Below are 22,661 nucleotides of genomic sequence, written 5' to 3' on the forward strand. Positions count from 1 at the left end.
GAAGGAAGAACTGGAGTCGTCGAGCTTAGTCAACGCCTGTTTCTCTATCATAGATTTAGATTTTTTTTTCTCTTTGGTGGTCGATCGGTCAATGTATTGTATTGTTGGCTTGATGGTACTTATTTCTAATTCAAAATAAGAATTTTTGTCTATATTTCCCAAGGTATTTAATCCAGCATTTGCAGATTTTGCAGAACAGATCCGGATCGTACCTATATGATTGAATTAATCAATTATTCGGAAATTTGAACAAATTCTTGATGGGATTATGATTGAGGCTGCTGGGAATCCCCACCCTGCGATTGCTCTGTGGTTAGGGTTTATCCGTGAATCACCCCCATTAGGTTTCTTCCATAAATAGCCGAGGCTGTTTCTCTTCCACCCGAATTATCCTCGCTCACGTCTCCTCTTGTTGAATCGGCCTCGCTTCGTTCTCCTCTCGTCGCGATCCAATCTCGAGGAGGCAAGTGCGATCTCTTTTCTCCGTTTCCTCGTTGGCGATTTTGGCGATTCTCTTTTGATAGTGATATTTCTAAAAGGCTTGATTTTGTTTTTGCCTGATTTTGATTAGAGGGTATCTATTTCATCATAAAATTTAATCTTTGTTTAGTTTTTCTGATTAGAGGCAAGAACGAAGAATCTGGTTAAGGGTTTTGCTCGCCTCTGGCGACTTTCCTGCTTAGCTTTGTAAACTTGGATGGTATTTTGGTACGCTTGTTTATCATGGAAATAGTTTACAATATTTCATGTGGAAATCTATCAATTTTTTCTGCTCAGAAGTTTGATCTTGTGTTTATTTAGATATTGAGACATGACTGTTGTTATCTACTCCTTCCTTTTAATCTTACCTCACAAATTTTGTGGTTGCAGGATTTTGACTGATCTTTGTTCTTGCCTTCTTGGTTAGCCTTCCCTAGTTGATAAAAGCCTTCCTACATTCTGGCCGCTGTTGAAAAACCATATCCTTCTCGCACCTCTTTGTGGGTGTGGGGTTTTGATGGTAATGCAAACATACTGATTTCATTGTGGGTATCAAAGGCATCGAGCGTTTGGAGACTTTGCCGTGCGCTAGTAGGTCGTTCTCTCGACTACGGCTAATGTCGAGATGGGCTAAGACTTGATTCGGGCAGTAGATTAATCCCCTCCTTTTAGTTGTGCACTAGTGAAACCTGGGCATCTTTGCCCCTTTAGTCAAATGATCAAGTTTTCCCGACTCTTCAGTTCTTTTCCGATTCATAAACCGAAGGTACATAGGAAAGATCCTTGTTTTTGTTTCTTATAGATTCTGTCTCACATGTGTGTCTATATTAGTACTGAAATATATGTTCTGAATGCTAGAAAGTTGTTCAAGAGGTTAGTGGAACAATGCATTGCAATTCTGCAAAATATTCTGAAGATCAAGAAATTAAGCTTAGTGCAGATGAATTTAGTAGTTCAGTATCCCAACTGGAGAAAATAACAGCCCCATCTTTGCTCGATACTGATTGTAAAGAAGATGATTGTTCTGAAGATAGTCAAGAACTCCATTCCAAGGCACAGAAGGAAGTTGTTCTTATGGCAAAAATTAGAAAAAGTAAATCTATTGGAAATATCTTGGACGAGGAAAGAGGTTCTCCTTATCATGTTATGATTCAGGAGAATGATACTGATGATGAAAATTGCTCACAGAAACAGATTCTTGAATTCACCGAGTTTGACGTTCAAAACAAAACATCGGCTGAACCAGTTCAACATGAATGCCTCTTTTCCATTGGGATCCATGACCAGTCCAACGCAGAGTATAATGACTATGCTGACGATGAATCTCCTGACTATGTTTCATATGGACAATTATCATCAAATGGTCAGTTCATTAGTAGAAAGTCTTGTTCTCTAACTAACCTTAGAGGAAAAACTATGGACATCAATGATGCCACTGTCAAGCTGACGCGAATGGGGCCTCATTCTAACTCAGTTGAAAATCTATTATCTGTAGATTTGGAGAGAGGTCTGTTTTTAGATGGCAATGCAGCAACTGTCTCAAGGGTAGTGCAAAAAGCTGAATTACATTACATTTCTGATTGTTCTCAGAGTAATGAGCTTTCAGATTCAGACAAAGATGGTAAATGCTCAATTATGAAGTCTAATAGTGGTAATCAGTTGGTTGACATCATGGGTTTACCTTGTGATACGGATTCTGGAGAGACATGCCACCATTCCAACTCTAATCTCGAATCCAAGGAGATAGAGGATCAGCAAAGAGAGGGTGAGAATTACCCTGATTGCAGTGATCATGCAAATGGGATATTACAACCTGATAGTGCAGTGACTTTCAGTGTTAAAGAACCTTCTGTTGAAAATTTGGATGGGTCGAGTCCTGAAAATTTTAATATGAGGCGGATTGCATCTTGGATTAGTCAACTTGATGTTCAGAATTGTAACTATGCCAAAGAATTGGGTAAAAATCCTCATCCAATTTCTGACAAGAAGCCGAGTAATAAAGCTAGCAAAGTGGGAAGCAAAAAGCTTGATGCTAAAAGTAGCCTTGGAATTATAACAGCTTACAATTACATTTCATCCCTCAGTCCTGCTTCATCGAGTGCACAGATGACAAATCTTGGCTTGGTTGCAATCCCAGTTCTCTGTTCTTTTGTTAATTTAAAGATGCTTAATTTATCAGGCAACTTTATAGGTATGTATTGAATTCATTTTGTTTTGCCTTTTGACTGATGCATCTTATGCCTCCAGGTTGTGCACACAATCTTTTTATTTGGCTTTTTTTTATTCTATGTTTAATAATCTATCATTTGTTTCCAGTTAGGATAACTTCAGGGTCTCTTCCAAAAGGTCTTCACATGTTAAATCTATCGAAGAATCATATATCAGCCATTGAAGGTCTCAAAGAACTTACACGTCTCCGCGTACTGGATCTGAGTTATAACAAAATAAGTAGGATTGGCCATGGTATGACCTTGTTTGTTACTACATTCTTATATCATTGAAACATGTTTGTACTCGTGTGCATCATCTTGATACAATTTACATAAACTAAAAAGAAACTAAAGATCAACTTACATATTTTGTATCTTAACTTGCAACGAACTGTTCCTCAAAGATAATGCTTATCCATTCCACACAAAGTGAAAAACTTAGACAAGATACATTTAGTACAAATCAATAAAAATTGCCTACAATAATTGTTTTGAAGTACTTATGTGCTTCATGAGATCCATGGTCCTCTCTGCTAAACCTGGAATCCATTATTTTTTCTCTGTTGTGATAGAGAAGTAACTTTTACCCGAACTTCTCGAAATTATTGTATTTCCTTAGCAATTTAATGTTAGTTCCTGTTAGTTGGAGCCTACTATTCTATCATGTGACTTTATCTCAAAATTTACTCTTTTTCCTGAAGGTTTGGCTTCTTGTTCAACACTAAAGGAACTGTATTTAGCTGGGAACAAGATCAGTGAAGTCGAAGGCCTGCATCGTCTCCTCAAACTAACCATTCTCGACTTGAGCTCGAATCGAATAGCGACTGCGAAAGGTCTTGGTCAACTGGCAGCTAATTATGCTTCCTTGCAAGCAGTTATCCTGGAAGGCAATCCTGCCCAGAAGAATGTTGGGGACGAGCAACTTAAGAAGTACCTGCATTCCCTTCTGCCTCGTCTTGCTTACTACAACAGGCTGCCCATTCGCGCAAGTGTCTCAAAGGATGTCGCAGACCGATCAACTCGATCCTTCTCGTCTCATCAGTTTGACCGTGCTTTCAGATCAAAACACAAGGATTTGCTTCATGGAAATCGCAGTGCAGGGAACAAGTCATCATATGGGCGAACGAAGTCTGTCAGCGCCCTGAACTCACTGATTACATCATCCAGGAGCAAGCACAAGTCTGGAACCTCCAACTCCAAGCCAACCAATAATCTTCTGAGTGCGAAACTGCGAGGTCTGGTTTCCGATAATCCTTTGCGGAGAATCCAGAGCGAGGGATCGTTCTGAGAATGATAAGATCAGTTGGCAGTTTAAGTTCCAATAAAAATGATACTCACTCTTGGATTGAGCAAATATCTTGCCAGTCTTATTGAACTGAGCTGTTAATTTAGTTGTTTCTTCATATAATTGTGCTTTTATCGACTTTAAAGTAGAGGTGTTGATGGAATTTTTATGTAGCAATATAAATTGTCGACAAAGTATTTGTTGCTTCTTTGCGCCTTCATTATCGTCGTCCTTCTCTTGGCAAACAGCAAAGATTCTTGTAGCTCTTTCTTTGCTCTTCCCATTCCTTACATTCTTCTTTTTCTGTTATTCTCTGCGTCTCCCCTATGAAGTAAACATGCTTTCATGTGATCAAGATTCATATAAAAAAGAGCGTTCTTTTAATTTTTTTTTTCTTCTAAAATTGTAATCCAAATGCTTCTTTTAATTTTTTTGCTGATTTTTTTTTCTAAATTTTTAATGGGAAAAAAATAAAAAAGAAGCGTTTTATTTTCAACTTTTGATTGTCCCTTTTTTAAAAATTTAAAAGAGTACTTTTATTTTTTTACTTTAAAATATTCTTATTTCATTGTTTATAAAAATATCATTATTATATTAAAATACAGTCATTTTAACTTGATTAAGCTTACTTTAATGTTATTATAACAGTTGCCAAATAAATATTCAGATTTTATTTTCTTTTTCTTTTTCCTTTGATTTCAAACATAAAATAATGGTCTTTTTCTATCATCATTAGCATTTTATATTGAAAAAATATCAAAAATATATTTCACCTTAATTTTTATCCTTCTTTTCTTATCTCCACCTTTTCTAAATATTATAGCGGTTATACATTACAAATATTCCAAAATTTTAAAAAAATAATAAAATAATATACTAAACATCAAAATCAATTTAATTAAAATTATTGTAATATTGGAGACTTAAATGTCTCAATTTTTGCGTAGTTAATTTTCCAATTATTTAATTAATAAATGTCTAAATCTAGTGCAAGTCCGCCAGCCTGTCTCTCGTAGTTCCTCCAATAGCGCTCTTCCCTTCCCTTCTCTCTCTCTCTCTCTACTGCTCCATCGACGACGCGGAAGAAGAAGAAGAAGGAGCTCGGCGAATTCACAGCGGACGGTTCCATGGACCGATGCCCCTTCGTCCGGATAATCGTCGGTAACCTCGCGCTAAAGGTTCTCGTGCCGCCGGCGCCCTCCGCCTCCCCCTGCTTCGCGAAGATCCGCTTTGGCAAGTTCCCTCAACAGACCGCCAACGTCCCGATCGTCGCTTCCGACGGAAACTCCGTCTTAGACAGCACGGATTCCGTTGCCGGCCTGTTCCACCTATCCAAGGTTGATCTTGATAGAATCGCTGGAAAGTCGTCGCTTTTCGCCTCCTCCGCCAGCCGCCATAAACTCAATGTCTCCATCTACATAGGCTCGCAGGGAGGCTCCTTCTGGTTGAGCTCCGGGAAGCTTCTGGGCAAGTTCACGATGCGGCTAGACCTGAAGGGAATCGCAAAGGACGGCGGGACGAGGGAGGCGATCGAGTTCCACAGCGGGTGGGTCTCCATCGGTAAGAAGACGGCAAAGATTGGAAAAGGCTCCCCTTCATCCTCCTGGTCATCGGTGGCGCAGCTATATCTGACGGTGAAGGCCGAGCCTGACCCTCGGTTTGTGTTCGAGTTCGACGGCGTGCTGGAATGTAGCCCTCAGGTTTTACAAGTACAGGGCAAAATGAGGCAGCCTGTCTTCACCTGCAAATTTAGCCGCCGGAATGCCGTCGACGGCGACGTATGCTCCAGGTCTCGCCGTCACTCGCCTCCTCCATTGATCCTGTGTTCCTTTCTTTCCTTCTAAATTTAATTTTGATTTCTTGGTTTGCTGCAATTGGTCGCAGGGCGGCGGTTTCGGAGTCACGGAGCGCCAGAAAGTGGCTCTCGTCGTTGGGGTCGGAGCGGGAACAGCCAGGGAAGGAGCGGAAGGGGTGGTCGGTGACCATCCACGACCTTTCCGGGTCGCCTGTGGCTCTCGCTTCCATGGTGACCCCCTTCGTGGCCACCCCCGGAACCGACCGAGTGAACCGCTCCAACCCTGGTGCATGGCTCGTGCTCCGCCCCGGGGACGGCACCTGGACCTCGTGGGGGCGTCTCGAGGCCTGGCGCGAGCGCGGAGGCGCCGGCGCCGGCGACAGCCTCGGCTACCGCTTCGTGCTCCTCCCGGACGACACCGTAGGAACCAGCATCAACCTGTCGGAGTCCACCATCAGCACCGTCAAGGGAGGCCAATTCGTCATCGACCCGACTGGCGCAACCGGCAAGTCGTCCACACCCGACCCCGGCCGCCACTTCTCGACCTACCGCGGGTTTGTGATGTCGGTGACGGTGGCAGGGGAGGGGCGCGGTGGGCGGTCGAGGGTGGAGGTGGGGGCGCAGCACATCAGGTCCTCGGAGGACGCCGCGGTGTTCGTGGCGCTGGCCGCCGCCGTGGAGCTGAGCATGGACGCCTGCCGCCTTTTCTCGCAGAGACTGAGGAAGGGGCTGAGCGCACCGGACTTGCTGCGGTGACCCAACTCAAGCACAAACACAGTAAAATCAAGTAGCTTCTCTGCAATGCTGCTAATAGAGGCTGTTCATCTTGTAATCAACATTCTTTCTTTGGCCAATTTTAGTCAACCAGTAGCAAACTGTAATCGATCAAACGTACACAGTTACTGTAATATTTTACTGATTTGCCTTCGCTCAATTATACGAAGCAATTCATTTGTAAATTTTTGTATATATCTGAAAACTGATGATAAAAAAATTTCTGCACCGTCACTTGCAGTGCCCATTAAAGGCGCACACTTGTTTGTCTCTGCTGTAAATCCTCTGTAGCAGGAAGCCATCTTTGCCCTCTTCCCCTCGCACCATCTTAAACCTAAATCCCTGCATGGATGGAGAAGCTCTGATAGGAGAAAAGGAGACTTCTTCAGGTGAGGCACCTTGCTCTGTCGCGTGTTCTCTCTTCATCAAGATGCTTCCTTTTCTTCGTCTCAGAAAGGTCCTTTTGCTGCTTCTGTCTTATGAGCTTCATGGATCTTTAACGAACGCTTTGGAATACTCGTCTTGGTTACTACTCACAATCATGTTCATATTTTTCTTCTTTCTGATCGATCTGGATATTCTACTGTTTTGTGAAAAAAAGAGCGATTTTTTTTTTCTTTCATTTTCTTCTATAATGATGATGATTTTCTTCTCGTATCCATGCTTTTTATTTAGGATTGCTGTGCTTTGGCTGATTCTAAAACTAGAAACTGGCAGCACAAAACCTTCCTGGGCATCAGTGATCGTCATGATGAGGCAGGCTTCCATTAGGAATCAAAGGAACAAAGGACCGAGGTTAAACAATTTCCTTCAGATTTGCATCTCGACTCTTGTGTTCTTCTGGTTGCTTTATCAGTTGAAACACTCTTTTGACAAGAAGAAGGGACCGGATGAACACAGATCGAGAAGTTTAAACAATGCCATTGAGAGCCATTCAGAATTTGCAGTCCTTGGCCGGAAAGCCCTCCTCCCGCTCGACCAGGGCATCGTTTCTGATGGCAAAGTCAGTAACGAGGATAAAGAAAATGAAGAAGAAGTCGACAAAGGCGAAGAAGATGGAGAATCCCTGCACACGATGGACGATGAAGAGGCCATCAAAGAGATTCCGGAAGATGGGATTGACGAGCTAGATAATGAACAAGAAGATGAGCAGGATGAGGAACCTGAGGATGGAGACGATGCTGTAAATGAAGAGGATTCTTCACTGGATGACCAAGACCCTGAGGAGGATTCTTCACTGAAGGCACATGAAAAAGGCTATAATGCCGGTGATAATTTTACTATCACTGATCTTGTTGATCTACAAAATGATATCAACCATAACGATAACCCAACCACAAGTGGATCTTCAGCTGAGAAATTGGAGCAACAAGTTTCTCCTATCAATCATGCAAAGCTAAAGGGCAACCTTCTTGCAGCAGGAGTGTTGGATGTTCGAGCGAATCGACAAACCAATGAAGCTCTTATCAAGAACATAGTTAATGCTCAAAATCCCGCAGAGGATGAATCCACTTTACAAACTATATCTGCATAAACTCTCTAATGTTTCTTCTTCTTCTTCTTCTTCTTCTTCAGGCAAAAGCTTTATTACTAGATTTGTGTTTAGTTGAATGACAGTAATGGATTTGCCAAATGGGCTCGGCCCAACAATGGCCCATACAAACTAGTAAAAGCCCATCAGCCACCGAGAAAGAAAGGGAGAGCAAAAACAAACACTACTAGATTCATGCCCACAAACCCTAGTTGCCTTTCTAGCTCTAGATCCTCTTTGTATATCGCTATCGCGAAGACGGTTCCACCATTTCGTATGGTCAAAGTCGAGCCAGTGGCCAAACTTTCACGGATCATAAAGGAGTCGAAGTAGCTAGAGATTTCAAAAAGTTGAGTTTGTGTTGGACGTTGGGGGTGGCTACAACTACACCATTCTTAGTTCTTTGTTGAGTGCAATCATATCGATCATCGAAATTGTTGTGAGCTGGTTCCCATCTATCTACCTTTTGAGGTTGTTGGAGATCAATATCAATCGATATCTAAACTAGCACGCCAACTTAACAAATCCTTTCTTCAATCCACTCATCTTCATAAATCCTTTCCAATTATTTTATGAAACTATATGACTTGTGTGTATGTGTAGTGTTTGTATATTCTAGTTGACTAATGAAATAATTATTTCATTAATTATTTCATGGAAGATGATAATAATTAAATTGGATGGCGTATTAAGGGGAAATTGAATTAAAGGGGCATCGTGCGCCGCATTAGCCAATTAATTAAAGAGAAAATAGGTTTGTGCGATCCAATTATTATTTTGGCTATTAAATTATTAATCAAACACAATATATAAACATGGTTCCACGTATGGAGTTAATCCTTCAAGCACTTATTTAATTATTTTAAAAAATAACCAATAAATGCACAATTAATCGCCGGGTCGTCCCGTCTAAATAGGAGGGGGCCTGTGTTTTTTATAAATATATATTTGGCAAAAAAAAATAAAAATTAACAGTGTCGGTGGCGGTAAGAATATTCCCTTCGGTCCATTTGTCCCCACGTGGAATGCATGTATAATTGTGTCGGTGATTATGCAAGCGAAAATTTTGATATTATTATTATTATTAGTCGAGCTAGTTAATGAATGAGCTAGTTAATTAGATTCTTAATGCGTAATTTAACTCCAAGTGAAAAGAAATAATGAAAAGGTTAATCGCAGATGCCATTCTGAAAATTAAAATCAATTATTTATTTTAAAATAAATACGGCCTAAACACTAGAGTATAGTATTTTTTATAAATAGTCAATTAAGGTGAACTGCCGAAAATCAATTATGATATACAGTAAATTATTTTTTTAATAGAATAAAAAATTTAAAATGTTGACTGTTGGATGAGGAACCGCTGAATTAGTGAATTAGCAGCTCATATATTTAAAAATAATATTATTAATAATAAAAGCTTTAAGTGTTATTGGAATGAATAATTGTGGAATGCAATGATAGAATATGCAATTGTGAGCTGGTTGCCATACACTGAATACAGAATTTGAGGTGGACACAGATCCATATCACTCCACCTACCACAATCCAATTCTAGGGTTTACCCCTTCTTTTTTATATTTAATATATATATATATATATATATATATATATTAGTTATCATAAGAAAATAATAAAAAAACTTTATTTTTTATTATAATCAAAAGTTGTCCCATTTGAAAAAAATATTTTTATTCTAATATTGTTACACGAGTTTAGTCAAAATTTAGTTTAACATTATATTCTTAAAATTATTATAATGTCGATTGAAATTACTCTAATTTAATTAAAAATGATCCAAAATAGATACACTTAGTCAAATACTGTTAAAGTATCTTTTTTATCAAAATGATTACAATTGAAATTATTTTGATTAAAATTATTATATTTAAAATAATTTTGATCAAAACTATTCCACGTTACCGTCAAATGCAGTTAGTTGACTAAAATTACCTTAATTAAAATAGTTTTAATTGAAAGATATTTGCAGAATGTAGATTCTTTTAATTAGAGATCCAATAATAAAAATAAAAATGGTTCTTTTAATTTTCAACTAAAACAATAAATAAGAACAGTACTCTCTCTCTCTATATATATATATAGTATTAATGGGGAAAGAGAAAAATTTTGTTATCATGAGCAATTAAATTTTCTCCGTAAATGATTTTTTAGCAAAATATAATCAACAAGAAGTATAATATATATCCCAGAATTATTCACTGTCTTGGACAACAGTTCACCATTCTATTAATTGTTCTGGTAAAATTATTCTGTCATTTTAGTCAATATCTGAATTAGAAGGATAATCTTCTTGTTCTAGGTACATAACCATTAATATCATGTATATCTAGTATGATTACATGTTTTGCTGGTTCAATTTTCATCTCCAACCATTCTAGGGAAGTATTGTCTAATGTAAGGATTACAAATATCTCATGCTACAAGATGTGTTATAGAATCTGTCTGAGCTTGTAAGGAAAGTCCTGGATAGAGTATAGTTCATGGACCCAAAGTTTATGTAATAACACGTAGTCCATGAAAGTCAAGGGTGTTACTAGTCTTCCTTTGAACTTTCTGGAGATGAACTTTTCATAGTCAATATTAGCTCTTCTAATAGGATAGGAGAGCAAAGAAAGACAACCACGAGAATCTGAGTTCAGACATTGAAGAGAAGTTTTTTGACATTTTAATTTGAAGCTAAATTCAACTTCATATGTAATCGAAATGTCGTTGCCTGCCATTGGGTCTTTATGCAATATTTCTAATAATTTACATAAGTCTGCAAACTGTTAAAAACTAGAAGTTTCGGCTTTGTTTCGTATATAAGTATGTATGTCTGCTGGTAGACTATTCAGTCTTTCTATAAATATTTTTTCTGTTTATAGTCTTTCAGGTGTAAATGTTGTAATTGGAGGATTCCTAGGAGGAATCTTATTTTGTTGTTGTAATTTAGCTAAAGTTGTATACTTGCCTGGTTTGATCCAGACTGTAAGTGGTTTCTTTTCTTGTTGTTCCATGGCCAAAATTGCCTGTGAGTATGTCTTTTCGATTTAGACAAGCTAGAACCAGAGGCTTTGGGGATGCACTAATAAAGAAATTAGGTCTTGAAGTAGTTTGTATTGTTGCCAAGGCATCCTCAATAGAGTAATATCCTTTATAAAAAGGATTTTTTAAGTCTTGTATGGTTGTTATTACTTCAGCCCATATTTAATAAACCCCTGCATGAGATCTAGTAAATACTACATAGCATGTGAATCTTTTATTTTCTATTTTGTGTAAGAAATAATGTGTAAGAGCATTGATGATAATAATTTTATAATCAGAACTACCTGTATACTGGGTATGTTCCAAATATTATCTATAAAGCAAACTTGTTGTGTGTCTAATTTTTCTCTTGCTTCAAAATAGAATTACTCTTTATATCTGTGGAATTATTGTAACGCCTGTGAATCAAATCGCATGTTTGGCATAACAAAAGATACTTTGCACTGTTCATCTGTAAGTCATGATTAGCCTGTATCAAATCTGGATAATATATGTTACTGCAAAATTAATTATTAATGAATACGTTCTTAAATCTTTAAACGAACATGTTCACGAGCTTACGAATTAAATATTATCAAATTCTAATTTAGTTTGATAATATTTTTGAACTCAAAATCTTAATCAAATAAATTTATTTTTTAAATCAAAACTTGAATAACTCATAAGCGATTTGAATCGTTTGCACTCCTAATGTCAATGGCCCGATGGCAGTCAACAAGTAAACGACAAAACTGGACTCAAAATCCGTAAACCCACCGCCAAGTGTATACAACAGGCGAAGGCGGAAAACCGGAAGTGGAGGGCCGCATGAATTTCTCAAAACTAAAAATTCATTCCTAGTTTTAATTTATGCTAAAAAAATAAAAAAAATAAAGAAAAGCACCGAATCGGCAAAAGTAAACGGGAAAGAGAGCGACGGCCGTGGATTCCGCCACGACGAGGAGGCGACAGGCCGCCGGCATAACCGGGCCGGCGGAATACCCTAACCGCCGACTTTGAGCGAGACCCGCCCGAGTCACAGCACCGAACGCGGATTGAGATTATTTCTTTAAAAAATAATAATAATAAATCCCAATCAGTCTCATGGATTCAATTCCTGAGAGTGATCGACGCCGGTTCCATGAAAATTTTTCACCGACCATCAGGGTAAATCAAAAAGCACATACGACGGCCAATCCAGATGCCCAATATCCTTTGATTGCGTTCTCCATTTGGAAGGAAAATTCCTATAAATATGTTATAACTAGAGATCAAATCGCGAATCTCTAGATCACAATCCGATCACAATTCGAATATCCTACCGTTATATCATTGCCTTAAAGACAGAATTCAACCTGGTAAAATTTATGATTCTAATGTGCATTTATCTATTAAAGATTTAAAGATTTAATTTTTTTAATTTCGTTGTTTATTACTATTTTTACTGGCGTACTCGTCTTCTTCTCCTTCTTCCTCCCTTCCTTATCACTGTCGAGACGTGTCGAGCTGTTCTTTTATTCGCATCTTCTGGTGCCCTTTGTCGTGCTCTTCTTATAGCGGGAAACAGCGCGGCAGCCTCTCCACCTCCTCCAACCTGTACTCGGTTCCCACACTGTGCTAGATCGCGCCTCCGACGAATCCCCTGCTTCCTCCTTAAATCTCCTGTCTTCTCCTCGCTTCAAAATCCCTCCTTGGCTTTGCTCGCGCGGCCGGAGTTCGCCGCATTGCCGCCGGAACCGTTTTTCTACCCGAAATCGCGGTGGTTCTTGCCTGGAACCGGTCGGCGACGCCGGATTTACGGAAAAGGTGGGATCTTGATTGCGGTTTAAGGGTGGTGTAGGTAATGGCGCCGCCGTTCGCTTGGTGGGACACCGAGGGCCAGAGGGGGACGCCGGTGATCGTCAAGATGGAAAACCCCAACTGGTCCATCTCCGAGATATCCCCCCTTGACGAAGACGACGACGACTACCAGTTCCCCGCTGTGTCCCCGCGGAAGAAGGGGAAGAATGCAAAGCAGATCACCTGGGTGCTCCTTCTCAAGGCCCACCGCGCCGCGGGGTGCCTCACCCAGCTCGCATCTGGCGCCGTCGGGCTCGCGGCCGCCGTGCGCCGCCGGATCGCCTCCGGGCGGACGGACTCCGACGCCGTCGCCGCCCCACAGGAGGAAAGCCCCGTGCTGCGCTCGCGGTTCTACTCCTTCATAAAGGCCTTCCTTTGGCTCTCCCTTGCCTTGCTCGCCTTCGAGGTCGTGGCGTACTTCAATGGCTGGCACTTGACCGCTGCCGAGATGCCGCGCCTGGTTCTCACCTCATCCTTTGATTTCCAAGCTCTCTTAATGTCGCTGTACGCCGGTTGGTTAAGCTTCCGCGTGGACTATATCGTGCCGCCGCTTCAGTTCCTCGCCGACGCCTGCGTCATTCTCTTCCTCATCCAGAGTGCCGACCGCCTAATCCTCTGCCTCGGCTGCTTCTGGATCCGCTTCAAAGGGATTAAGCCAGTGCCCAAGAGCGCCACTGGGGACTCGAAGGATCTCGAGTCCGGCAGTGACGACTACTCCCCCATGGTTCTGATCCAGATCCCAATGTGTAACGAGAAAGAGGTAAGCCTTTGTTTGTTAGATTTGGGAAGCATTACCCTAAATCTGCCGTCTTCTCCAACTTTTTCTTGCTATTTGCAGGTGTACCAGCAATCGATTGCTGCAGTGTGCAATTTGGACTGGCCAAGATCCAATATGCTGATTCAGGTGTTGGACGACTCCAGCGACCCTGCGACGCAGGCTTTGATCAGGGAGGAGGTGGAGAAGTGGAAGCAGAATGGTGCCCCGATCTTGTACCGCCACCGTGTGCTTCGCGATGGCTACAAAGCCGGCAATCTCAAGTCAGCGATGAATTGTAGCTACGTAAAGGATTACGAGTTCGTCGCCATCTTCGATGCTGACTTCCAGCCGGCGCCGGACTTCTTGAAGCGCACCGTGCCTCATTTCAAGGTGCGCAGAACTCCGGATTTTGTTCATATCCTTTGCTCTACAACAAATTTCAGATCTGATCGATTGTCGTCATTTACAGGGCAACGAGGAGTTGGGATTGGTGCAGGCAAGATGGTCCTTCGTCAACAAAGATGAGAACTTGTTGACCAGGCTTCAGAACATTAACCTGTGCTTCCATTTTGAGGTGGAGCAGCAGGTGAACGGGGAGTTCCTCAACTTTTTTGGGTTCAACGGAACCGCCGGAGTGTGGAGGATCAAGGCACTGGAGGACGCGGGAGGGTGGCTGGAGAGGACCACGGTCGAGGACATGGACATTGCGGTGCGAGCTCACCTCAACGGATGGAAGTTCATATACCTAAACGACGTCGAGGTGCGACAAGGATTTTGAATCACCCTGCAATTCTTTAGCTTACAGCATTGATCGTTCATCTATCTCACGGTTGAATCATCTGTTCAGTGCCAATGTGAGTTGCCGGAGTCCTACGAGGCTTACAGGAAGCAGCAGCACCGGTGGCACTCCGGCCCTATGCAGCTGTTCAGGCTTTGCTTGCCGGACATTATCAGATCCGAGGTATAGATTCAGTCAAACAATTGAATTAGCTGATGTTCAAACACGCAATTTACAAGTTCTTTTGCATTTTCAGATTGGATTCTTGAAGAAGTCAAACTTGATATTTCTGTTCTTTCTGCTCCGGAAACTGATATTGCCTTTCTATTCCTTCACGTTGTTCTGTATCATCCTCCCATTAACCATGTTCGTCCCGGAGGCAGAGCTCCCGTCGTGGGTCGTCTGTTACATTCCGGCGACCATGTCCTTACTCAACATTCTCCCTGCCCCCAAATCCTTCCCCTTCATCGTCCCTTACCTTCTCTTCGAGAACACGATGTCCGTGACCAAGTTCAATGCGATGATCTCGGGTCTCTTCCAGCTCGGCAGCGCCTACGAGTGGGTGGTCACTAAGAAGTCCGGCCGCTCGTCGGAGGGTGATCTTACTTCTCTCACGAAGGAGGAACCCAAGCACCAGCGAGGCTCCTCCATGCCCAACCTTGAATCCATTGCGAAGCCGAAAGGGGAGTCGAAGCGCAGGCATAACAGGATTTACCGCAAGGAGTTAGCCCTCGCATTCCTTCTCTTAACTGCTGCAGCTCGCAGCTTGCTTTCGGCCCAGGGCATCCACTTCTACTTTCTCCTGTTCCAGGGGATCGCTTTTCTGCTGGTCGGTCTGGATTTGATAGGCGAACAGATTGACTGAGAATTGGTGTGAGTTTCTTTACAAGATCAGATCAAATGTTTGTTTGGAGCAGCAAGAACACAACTGGATGCTCCTTTATCGCTAGCAATTCCTGTTCAAGAGGTTCTGAAAACACTTTACAATTAAAGATGTAGATAGTTCCAGTCTGGAGTTGTTGCGTGCTGGAATTCCTTCAAGTATCATTCATTTTATATCAAAATTTTGCTGTTGAGAAGGCAATTCCGATCACAAGTAGATTGCTTTCGGAATGAGAATGTGTAACAGCTTCCAGGTTACCTTTACAAAAGATTCAGTTTTTTTTCTAAAGTGGAACCAATCATATCTTCCTGATGTACTTCTATTGTTCGTCATTGTTCTTCAATCCGAGTATACAACTCCTTCGATTGACTTGCAACCTGGAGTTGAGATTCTTGATTATTTCAACGATAAAATTATTAAAAAATCAAATAAAAAAAGGTGCTCATATTCTATGGGTGTAAATCGAGTCTGTCATGCCGATCGATCTCGACAGCATTCAGAACGAGGAATTATGTTTACAATCACAGCACCAACGCGATCGTTCGACCATCAAAGCAAAAACACGAACGAAGCCAAGATGAAGAAGTTTAGGATCGATGAAACAAAGGAAACATGAACGATTGAAATTTAGAGGCGTGCGTAACCCAGAAACCAAGATACAGATGTTTAGGGCCTTAAGCGCCTCCCATCCATTTGGGAGTCGAAGCATCAGCCTGCGCCTTCGATTGCAGCAGCGAAGAGCAGGCGGATCATTCACCGACTCCATTCCAAAATCCAAAAAAACAGAGAAAACAACTCAATCAAGCAATTGGCGACAAAATCGTGCGGAGGCGAGGAAGAAGAAGAGGAAGAAGAGTTACGATGTGGACTGCAAATCTTTTCGTGTGTTGCGAATTATATAGGCGAGAGGAAAACCTAACCCTAGATTCGGTTGAACAAGTTGGGCCGTAGCAGATTAATTGGGCCTCGCAGAATATTTTAAAGAATAAAATCAAAATTTAAATTTAAATAATTTTTAAATATGTAAAATTTAAATATAAAACATTTCTTTTCTGTAAAAAGTGGAATTCTTCACCTTAGCGGCTCCACACGGTCGGTCCCACGACGATTTAGGAAGAGGTAAATCGAGAAATTGCAATTGGTCACAACGCAGAAGAGTATTGCTTGGCTTCGCCAAGATTCGAACTCTTGTCCTCTTCTATAAGTCTACTGTGTCGTAACCAACTCAGCTATATCCCATACATAAATCATCCTTCTTTGATTTATCTCTTATCATTTAATTTGCACATGGTTTGATAGAGCTCTGTGGCCATGGCGTGGACCATTGTGTTATAATTTACGCAAGCATCCAACTCTGTCCATGACATGACCTAATACTCTTGCTCACCGTCACACAACAGACAACGTTCATGGAGATAACTCATTTGTTGGCAGTCACTCGAATGGCTCCCGTGAAGCTTTCTTTGTAGTTTCTTCCGCAGCTCCTATAGCAAGATCAGAGTGCATGGGGCGAGTGATAACGACGCGCAAGATCTGTAGGAACTGCGGAAGGGATTATTGTTGTATTCTACTGTTTATGCCTCTGTTACATGTTTGTTGGAGTAATCTAAGAAAGCGATTAAAAGTGGAGAAGAAGATCGAGTGCAGTTTCTCGTCTGATCTCTTCAAAGATGATGTACTCGATCGCAGTTCCGACCTCCCTTCTCTCGTGCTCGAACTGGGTCCATTCTTTCTTCGACTCGGAGAGATCACGATCTATCAGCTCGGAGATGGTGATGTTTCCATCACAGCCAGGGATGCTTTCTTCGAACTCGAGCATCCTGGAATTCTTTGTCTCTTCTGTTGACTCAGAACTCGAGGGTGATGTCGATTCTTCCTCAACTGCGTTAGGAACGGAATTTATTAATCATTAGAGGAAACAAAAAGGAGAAGAATTGCAAAAGTTCGCAGAAGATCGATCGAGACCTTCATGAGAACGCAGAGCAAGGACTGATACGGGGCTCCTCTCCTCCTTGTCCATCTCAGCATCGTCAGTGATCGCAGAGGAAGAGAGCCTGTGGAATTCTACACCGTGGCTGTTGCCCTTCGACACCCTGTCAATGGCCGCTGCATTCCATCTCCAAGCTCTCTTGATCAGAAGCCGGATGACCTTGGCTTTCTTCTTCCTCTTGAACCCGTAGTCGGAGAGCCTCTTCAGCCTTCTGCAAGCACTGCCAAGCCAGCAAATACACGCTGCAGAATTAACTGCCCTGTCTGGGTAGCCATGCTCCAGCAGCTCTTGCTGCTCTTCCAGTAGCTCACACAGCCTTCTTCCATGTTGGTTCATTGACTCAGGAGAAAGACAGAGTGCATCTCGCAGCATTCCCTTTCAGTGAAAGCAGATTAATAAGGCAGAGGAAGAGACTGCCCAAATGGCCGAACCTGGGCAAGGAGGAGGCTCAGCGAGCACCTGCTCGTCCCCACTTGCCTCTCGGCTGGCAGCAGCAACCATGTGCCATGCCGAGAGGCAGTGGCAGTGGCAAAGATTGAATTGATTTGGTGTAGGGAAATGTGTTTAGCATGCGACTGCCTTGCCTTCTCTACTCGAGGACTACAAATAGTAGTAGTTCATCACTACGCTCAGAAGTGTTGGGTGGCCAGGAATCAGTCTTCTTTGCTCCTCTCCTAGAACACAAGGACATGGACCAATGTAGCTTCCACAGAGGCTACACGACAAGGGGAGCTTGCGCGGTCCCAACATGCTCGACAGATTGCTCGAGAAAGAATCCTATGTTCTTATGAGACCCTTCTGCCTCTTTATATCGCCACGGTCTCTGTTCTCTTGGCAAAATCTGGCTAGCTGAAGCTCCGAAAAGGCTAGAAGAGCTCTCTGTTTGGACTAGCCGGAGCGAGGACGAGGATCACAGTCCAGGAAACAGGGAATGGGCATTTTGTCCGTTTTGTGCGTCTAGATTCGTGCGGGCGCCATCAAAATCACCGTTGGTTTAGGGTTGATAATTATTTTAAGTCGCGACCGCGGTCAAAACCCTAGTTGGTTCCAGGGCGAGCGGACTCGCTGCTCCCCTGCTCTCCGAGTGATGGTATCGCGGCACGCTCTCTTCTCCCTCAGGAGATGCCTACACACCTCCGACGGCCCCGAGAGCATCGTCTACAAGCAGTCCATGTTCCGCCGTCCTGCGACGGTGGCTCGCCAAACCGTGTACCCACTCCGACGCTCGTGCAGCCTCATAGGAACTGTGGTCCTCCCTCCGCGGAAGCCAGACAGCCTTTATCCATTTGTTTACACCGTTCTCGAAGTGAAGGAGCCTTCGAAATTCCGGTGAGGTTCATGTTTTTTGGTCTATATTAGTTTTTGATATCACAAATGATGTTATTGACGCTGTGGTCTTGTGAGATTTCAAGGTAATTGATGAGGATCATATATTACTTTTCTTTGATCCGACCATCCGAAAATCCTGCTCGCAGAGACTTTGCGCATGACCATGTGTCAGCGTAAACGATGCTTATCGTTTAATTAAATTCAGGATGCCTACTCTTTGCCAAATAATAGTTGATTAGTGAATGAAACAGAAGCATCTGATTGAGTAGGACTAACCTGTTGAGGTTTTACATAGAAACTGAATCAATTGGAATCTATCTGATAATTGTAATTCCTTCTGCAATCTGTTTTGATATGTCAACATGGGAACTCTGTTGACACACAAGTTTTGTTTTTTTTTACTTTGTTTGAACTTTATTGTTATATTCCTCAAACCTCAACTCAAAATCATAATTATGGAACTGATCTTGCAGTTTTACTTTTTTGTTCAGTTTTAGAATATAACGCGCTATCTTCCCTTTTTATTAGTCTTGCAATGTGTGTGTGTCTGCATAATGTTTGTAGTAGAAGATGTTATCTCAGCTACTTTCTACTGGTAATTCTGGAGCAGGATATTACTGAACATGTTTGACCGGATAGCAGAAATCTCTTTCAAACACTTAAAAGTAGAGGATTTTATATATGTTCGTGGCCCTTTAAGTTCTTACGAGAAGAAAAATATAAATGGGCAGCTTGAAAATGTGTACAAGGTACGGTATAGTTACCATTCCCTTTAATACCCCTTCTTGTTTTATTATTAAGTACTTACAAAGCATATATCAGGAACAAATTTTTTTTTGATGTTTTAGGAATTCTTTTAATCCTTTGCTGGCATGTCAGTCGATTCTCAATCCTCTTAAAGTTTGAGAAGTATTAAAGTTCTACATCTACAGTTCTTTTTCATAATTTCTTATATTGTCATGAAACGTCTTGATTAATTTGCTAATTGCTAAATGCTAAGTGCTAAATGATACCTGTCTTAAATTGCTTTGGAGCTAATTTAATTTGCTTAAACTGCGAATTTTGGATTGTTATTGTTTGATTGTTACTATATTCCATTTCTCAGTGCGTATCTGGATACACTCAAAAGAGCTCCCTTTTACCATTGTTAAAGATTTGAATTTAATCTAATATTATAGGCTTTCTTCTTTGTCAGATAGTTGTTCAAGATCTGAATTTCGTCCATCGTATTGGAGAGAATAAAAAGCTTATGAACCCCGACGGATTAATAAAAGAAGAATCCACATCCATTTCCTGTATGCTTCTTCCTTTTTTAGAAAAATCGGTCTCACTGTTTTCCAGCAATAGAAGCCATAAGAGGTGCCTGCTATATGTCTAATATCTTTGTTTAATAACAATGTACATTTTTGTGCAGTTGACAGTGCAGAGGAAAAAATGGATCGCCTCCGTCTGTGGCAGGTATTCTTTGCAAATCCACATGAATGGTGGGACAATAGGAAGCATAAACTATATCCATATTCACCCGATTTTAGACACAAGGATACTCATGAGTGCCTGTGGCTCAAGCCAAATGATCCTCCTTGGATACAAAGGCAGCTGCAACTGTATGACTCAAGTGCAGCAACCCGATCTACTTACTCAAAGGTGCGTCGGTGGACAACACAGGATCTAGAATGAAGTTGTTGCTATGCAAGAATTGGTTTACAAAAGAAGTATGCTGCAGTTATCGATTAGGCAACAGGAGACTAGTTTTGTTTGGTAAACATCCTATCTGTTAGAACAGTGGCTGTAAGTTGAAGCTGAATTAAACACTGAACAAAAGGGACATGACAATACATTTTCTCTGAGAGAGGCCAAACAGCTCATCATGTTCGTGAGTATCAAGGTGAACTCAGAATGATGCTATTTGTATTTTTATAGGGCCATGGAAGGAAGGATCTGCATTGAATGTATTGTTTCATATAATATCAGCTCCATATGTAGATCCATAACAAATGGTTCTTGTTGTCAATTTTGTTGAATTTATTATTCTATATTCTTAATTGCTGAATTTTCATAGATGCCTAAGCTGACCAACGGAATGTTTGACATGAAACTACAGAAACTTTGCTTGTGACCTGACTGCATTGTTGAGGTTCTACTTCTATCTCTACAAGTATGCTGAATAAGTACCACATACGATGGTAATATCTTTATTTTTCTTCTAATTTGTCATTCAACTTATTTTACTTCCACATTATCCGTTTCTTTCGAACTTGCATTTACCTTTATTTATTTCCTTCACTTTCTCTTTGGATCATTTAGTGTTGGAGCTATAATTTTGAGTGACACCTTTTTCTTTATTCTATTTTTTTTAACAAAAAGTAGAATTCACCATTCTAACAATTATACACGATTAGTTTCACAATTATTTGAGAGGAGGTAAATTGAGAAGTTGTAATTGACCTACGGGGAGAGTATTGTTTCGATTTCATTAAAATTGATTTTAATGTAATAAGTCTGTCTTATAGTAATTAACTTAATCATGTCTCGAGGACTTCATTGCTCCATACAAGTTGAATCAAATAAGAAATTTTTAGTTACGACTTATATCCTTATCCAATTACCAACGTCAACCAACTTGGCAATTAATGCTCTATTTCACCTTGATGATAGATGATGCAGTTAAAGCCCCAACCTTGCACAAAGGCATAAGCCATAGGTGATATTATAAAAAAATATATAAATAGTTATATCAGCAATGTTTGCCATATCTTTATATGGATGATATTCTCTTGCTCTTGACGTGTGATTGAATTAGTTATTGTACATCAAATTTTAATATTTTTTTTCCGTAGTGGTGAATTATAGTTTCTTAATTTACTTTTTTATAAATAGTCGTAAAGTTTAGATCGGTGGGATGATAGATTTTACTTTTTACTGCAAGATGATATTCTCTTTTTTATAATATTTTTTAACATATATTATACATATAATTAGTCAATTTTAATTTGACAGTTAAAAAATTGACTAAAAGAAAAAAATGATAGTGATTAAAAGAAATTACAAACAGTGAGAGATAAACATAAATTATAAATATGTGTTTAAAAAATTGGAGTAAAAATATATAAAATAAAATTGAAAAATATTATATAATCTTAGTTTTGGTGAGTAAAGTTTCAATTAAATCAAAATAACCAACTTAATGAATTGAATTCGGAAGTTCTGTTTGGTTAATATTTTATTTTTAAAAAATATCAATTATTTTGATTTATTTGATCTAATCATCCAATAATAATTCATTGATGATGCAATATCAATCGATTATTTTTTAAAAAATTGATTAATTTTATAGTCGATTGAATTGATTAATATTATATCAGTTTGATTTTTTGATTGTAATGGAAAAGTTAAATCAGTTCGATTTATCTTTTAAAAAATAATTTTATTAGTCGGATTTCAATTTTTTTCGATTGATTGATTCGATTTTTAATCGAATGCTCAATCTTAATCCTGGTAGCTTTCTAAAAATTAATAAAAAAAAGTCAACTCTTATGTCTCAATCTTGGCCAATTGTAGGTGAGTGAATTCAACGTCTGGTTGCACCTAACAAATGTAGGTGAACAAAGTCATCACGTGACATTGAATTGCTTTGCTTTCTAGAAGCAACCAAAATCTCATTCTCACGTGATTTAGGGCGAGCTGTGTCACGTGCTTTTCTTGAGCTCCCATGAATGCTCAGGTGATTTAGGGTGCGGTGTCACGTGCTTTGTGTGAATTTATGGATGGAAAAAAAGCTTTTAAACTTATCATTTTATCTATTTTCTATGGATATAATAATTAGTTTTTCTTATTCTTCGATGGAGCTCAAAGGGCTCTCGTTGCAAATTACCCAACAAAGAAGGATCTTTTTGTAAATTTGCGCATCGAGAGTCGAGACGGAAGGACGCAACGAAATATCTCGTTGACTCTCTTTTGCCACGCAACGCCGCTCGTACTTATCTTAA

General features: G+C 40.5%; 4 protein-coding genes, 1 non-coding gene and 1 pseudogene across 6 annotated transcripts; 4 read left to right on the top strand and 2 right to left on the bottom strand.

Annotated features, from left to right (window-relative positions):
• Positions 1 to 99: 99 nt before the first annotated feature.
• LOC141837804 (uncharacterized) lies at positions 100 to 4,158 on the top strand. 2 transcript variants are annotated; one of them, XM_074725178.1, is made up of 6 exons: positions 100 to 115; positions 186 to 463; positions 871 to 1,246; positions 1,339 to 2,671; positions 2,797 to 2,943; positions 3,392 to 4,158. In XM_074725178.1, exons 3-6 carry the CDS (start codon positions 1,196 to 1,198, stop codon positions 3,976 to 3,978), a joined length of 2,118 nt encoding a protein of 705 aa, XP_074581279.1. In that variant the 5' UTR covers positions 100 to 115; positions 186 to 463; positions 871 to 1,195; the 3' UTR covers positions 3,979 to 4,158. The 2 variants fall into 2 exon arrangements, with proteins under 2 accessions (XP_074581279.1, XP_074581280.1); XM_074725179.1 differs by lacking the exons at positions 100 to 115; positions 186 to 463 and having other exon boundaries at positions 1,177 to 1,246; positions 1,343 to 2,671.
• A 910-nt stretch (positions 4,159 to 5,068) lies between these two features.
• LOC141837805 (uncharacterized) lies at positions 5,069 to 6,695 on the top strand. Its single transcript, XM_074725180.1, has 2 exons — positions 5,069 to 5,764; positions 5,860 to 6,695. Exons 1-2 carry the CDS (start codon positions 5,103 to 5,105, stop codon positions 6,524 to 6,526), a joined length of 1,329 nt encoding a protein of 442 aa, XP_074581281.1. The 5' UTR covers positions 5,069 to 5,102; the 3' UTR covers positions 6,527 to 6,695.
• A 5,988-nt stretch (positions 6,696 to 12,683) lies between these two features.
• Positions 12,684 to 15,644, top strand: LOC141838608 (putative xyloglucan glycosyltransferase 9). The gene is made up of 5 exons (XM_074726133.1): positions 12,684 to 13,698; positions 13,777 to 14,085; positions 14,165 to 14,455; positions 14,543 to 14,656; positions 14,730 to 15,644. Exons 1-5 carry the CDS (start codon positions 12,943 to 12,945, stop codon positions 15,336 to 15,338), a joined length of 2,079 nt encoding a protein of 692 aa, XP_074582234.1. The 5' UTR covers positions 12,684 to 12,942; the 3' UTR covers positions 15,339 to 15,644.
• Positions 15,645 to 15,793: 149 nt separating this feature from the next.
• Positions 15,794 to 15,889, bottom strand: LOC141842504 (small nucleolar RNA snoR8a). Its single transcript, XR_012602940.1, has one exon. It is a non-coding gene; the product is annotated as a small nucleolar RNA snoR8a (small nucleolar RNA).
• A 1,085-nt stretch (positions 15,890 to 16,974) lies between these two features.
• LOC141837468 (uncharacterized) lies at positions 16,975 to 17,917 on the bottom strand (annotated as a pseudogene).
• A 434-nt stretch (positions 17,918 to 18,351) lies between these two features.
• Positions 18,352 to 20,742, top strand: LOC141841472 (protein OSB1, mitochondrial). Its single transcript, XM_074729647.1, has 4 exons — positions 18,352 to 18,675; positions 19,286 to 19,424; positions 19,871 to 19,970; positions 20,090 to 20,742. The coding sequence occupies exons 1-4, from the start codon at positions 18,434 to 18,436 to the stop codon at positions 20,350 to 20,352; spliced, it is 744 nt and encodes a 247-aa protein (XP_074585748.1). The 5' UTR covers positions 18,352 to 18,433; the 3' UTR covers positions 20,353 to 20,742.
• The last annotated feature ends 1,919 nt before the right edge of the window (positions 20,743 to 22,661 follow it).

This window comes from Curcuma longa, chromosome 11 (genome assembly GCF_044706935.1).
Source record: "Curcuma longa cultivar G26 ecotype Majalengka, Jawa Barat chromosome 11, ITB_CL_G26_1.1, whole genome shotgun sequence".
Classification (NCBI taxonomy): Eukaryota; Viridiplantae; Streptophyta; class Magnoliopsida; order Zingiberales; family Zingiberaceae; genus Curcuma; species Curcuma longa.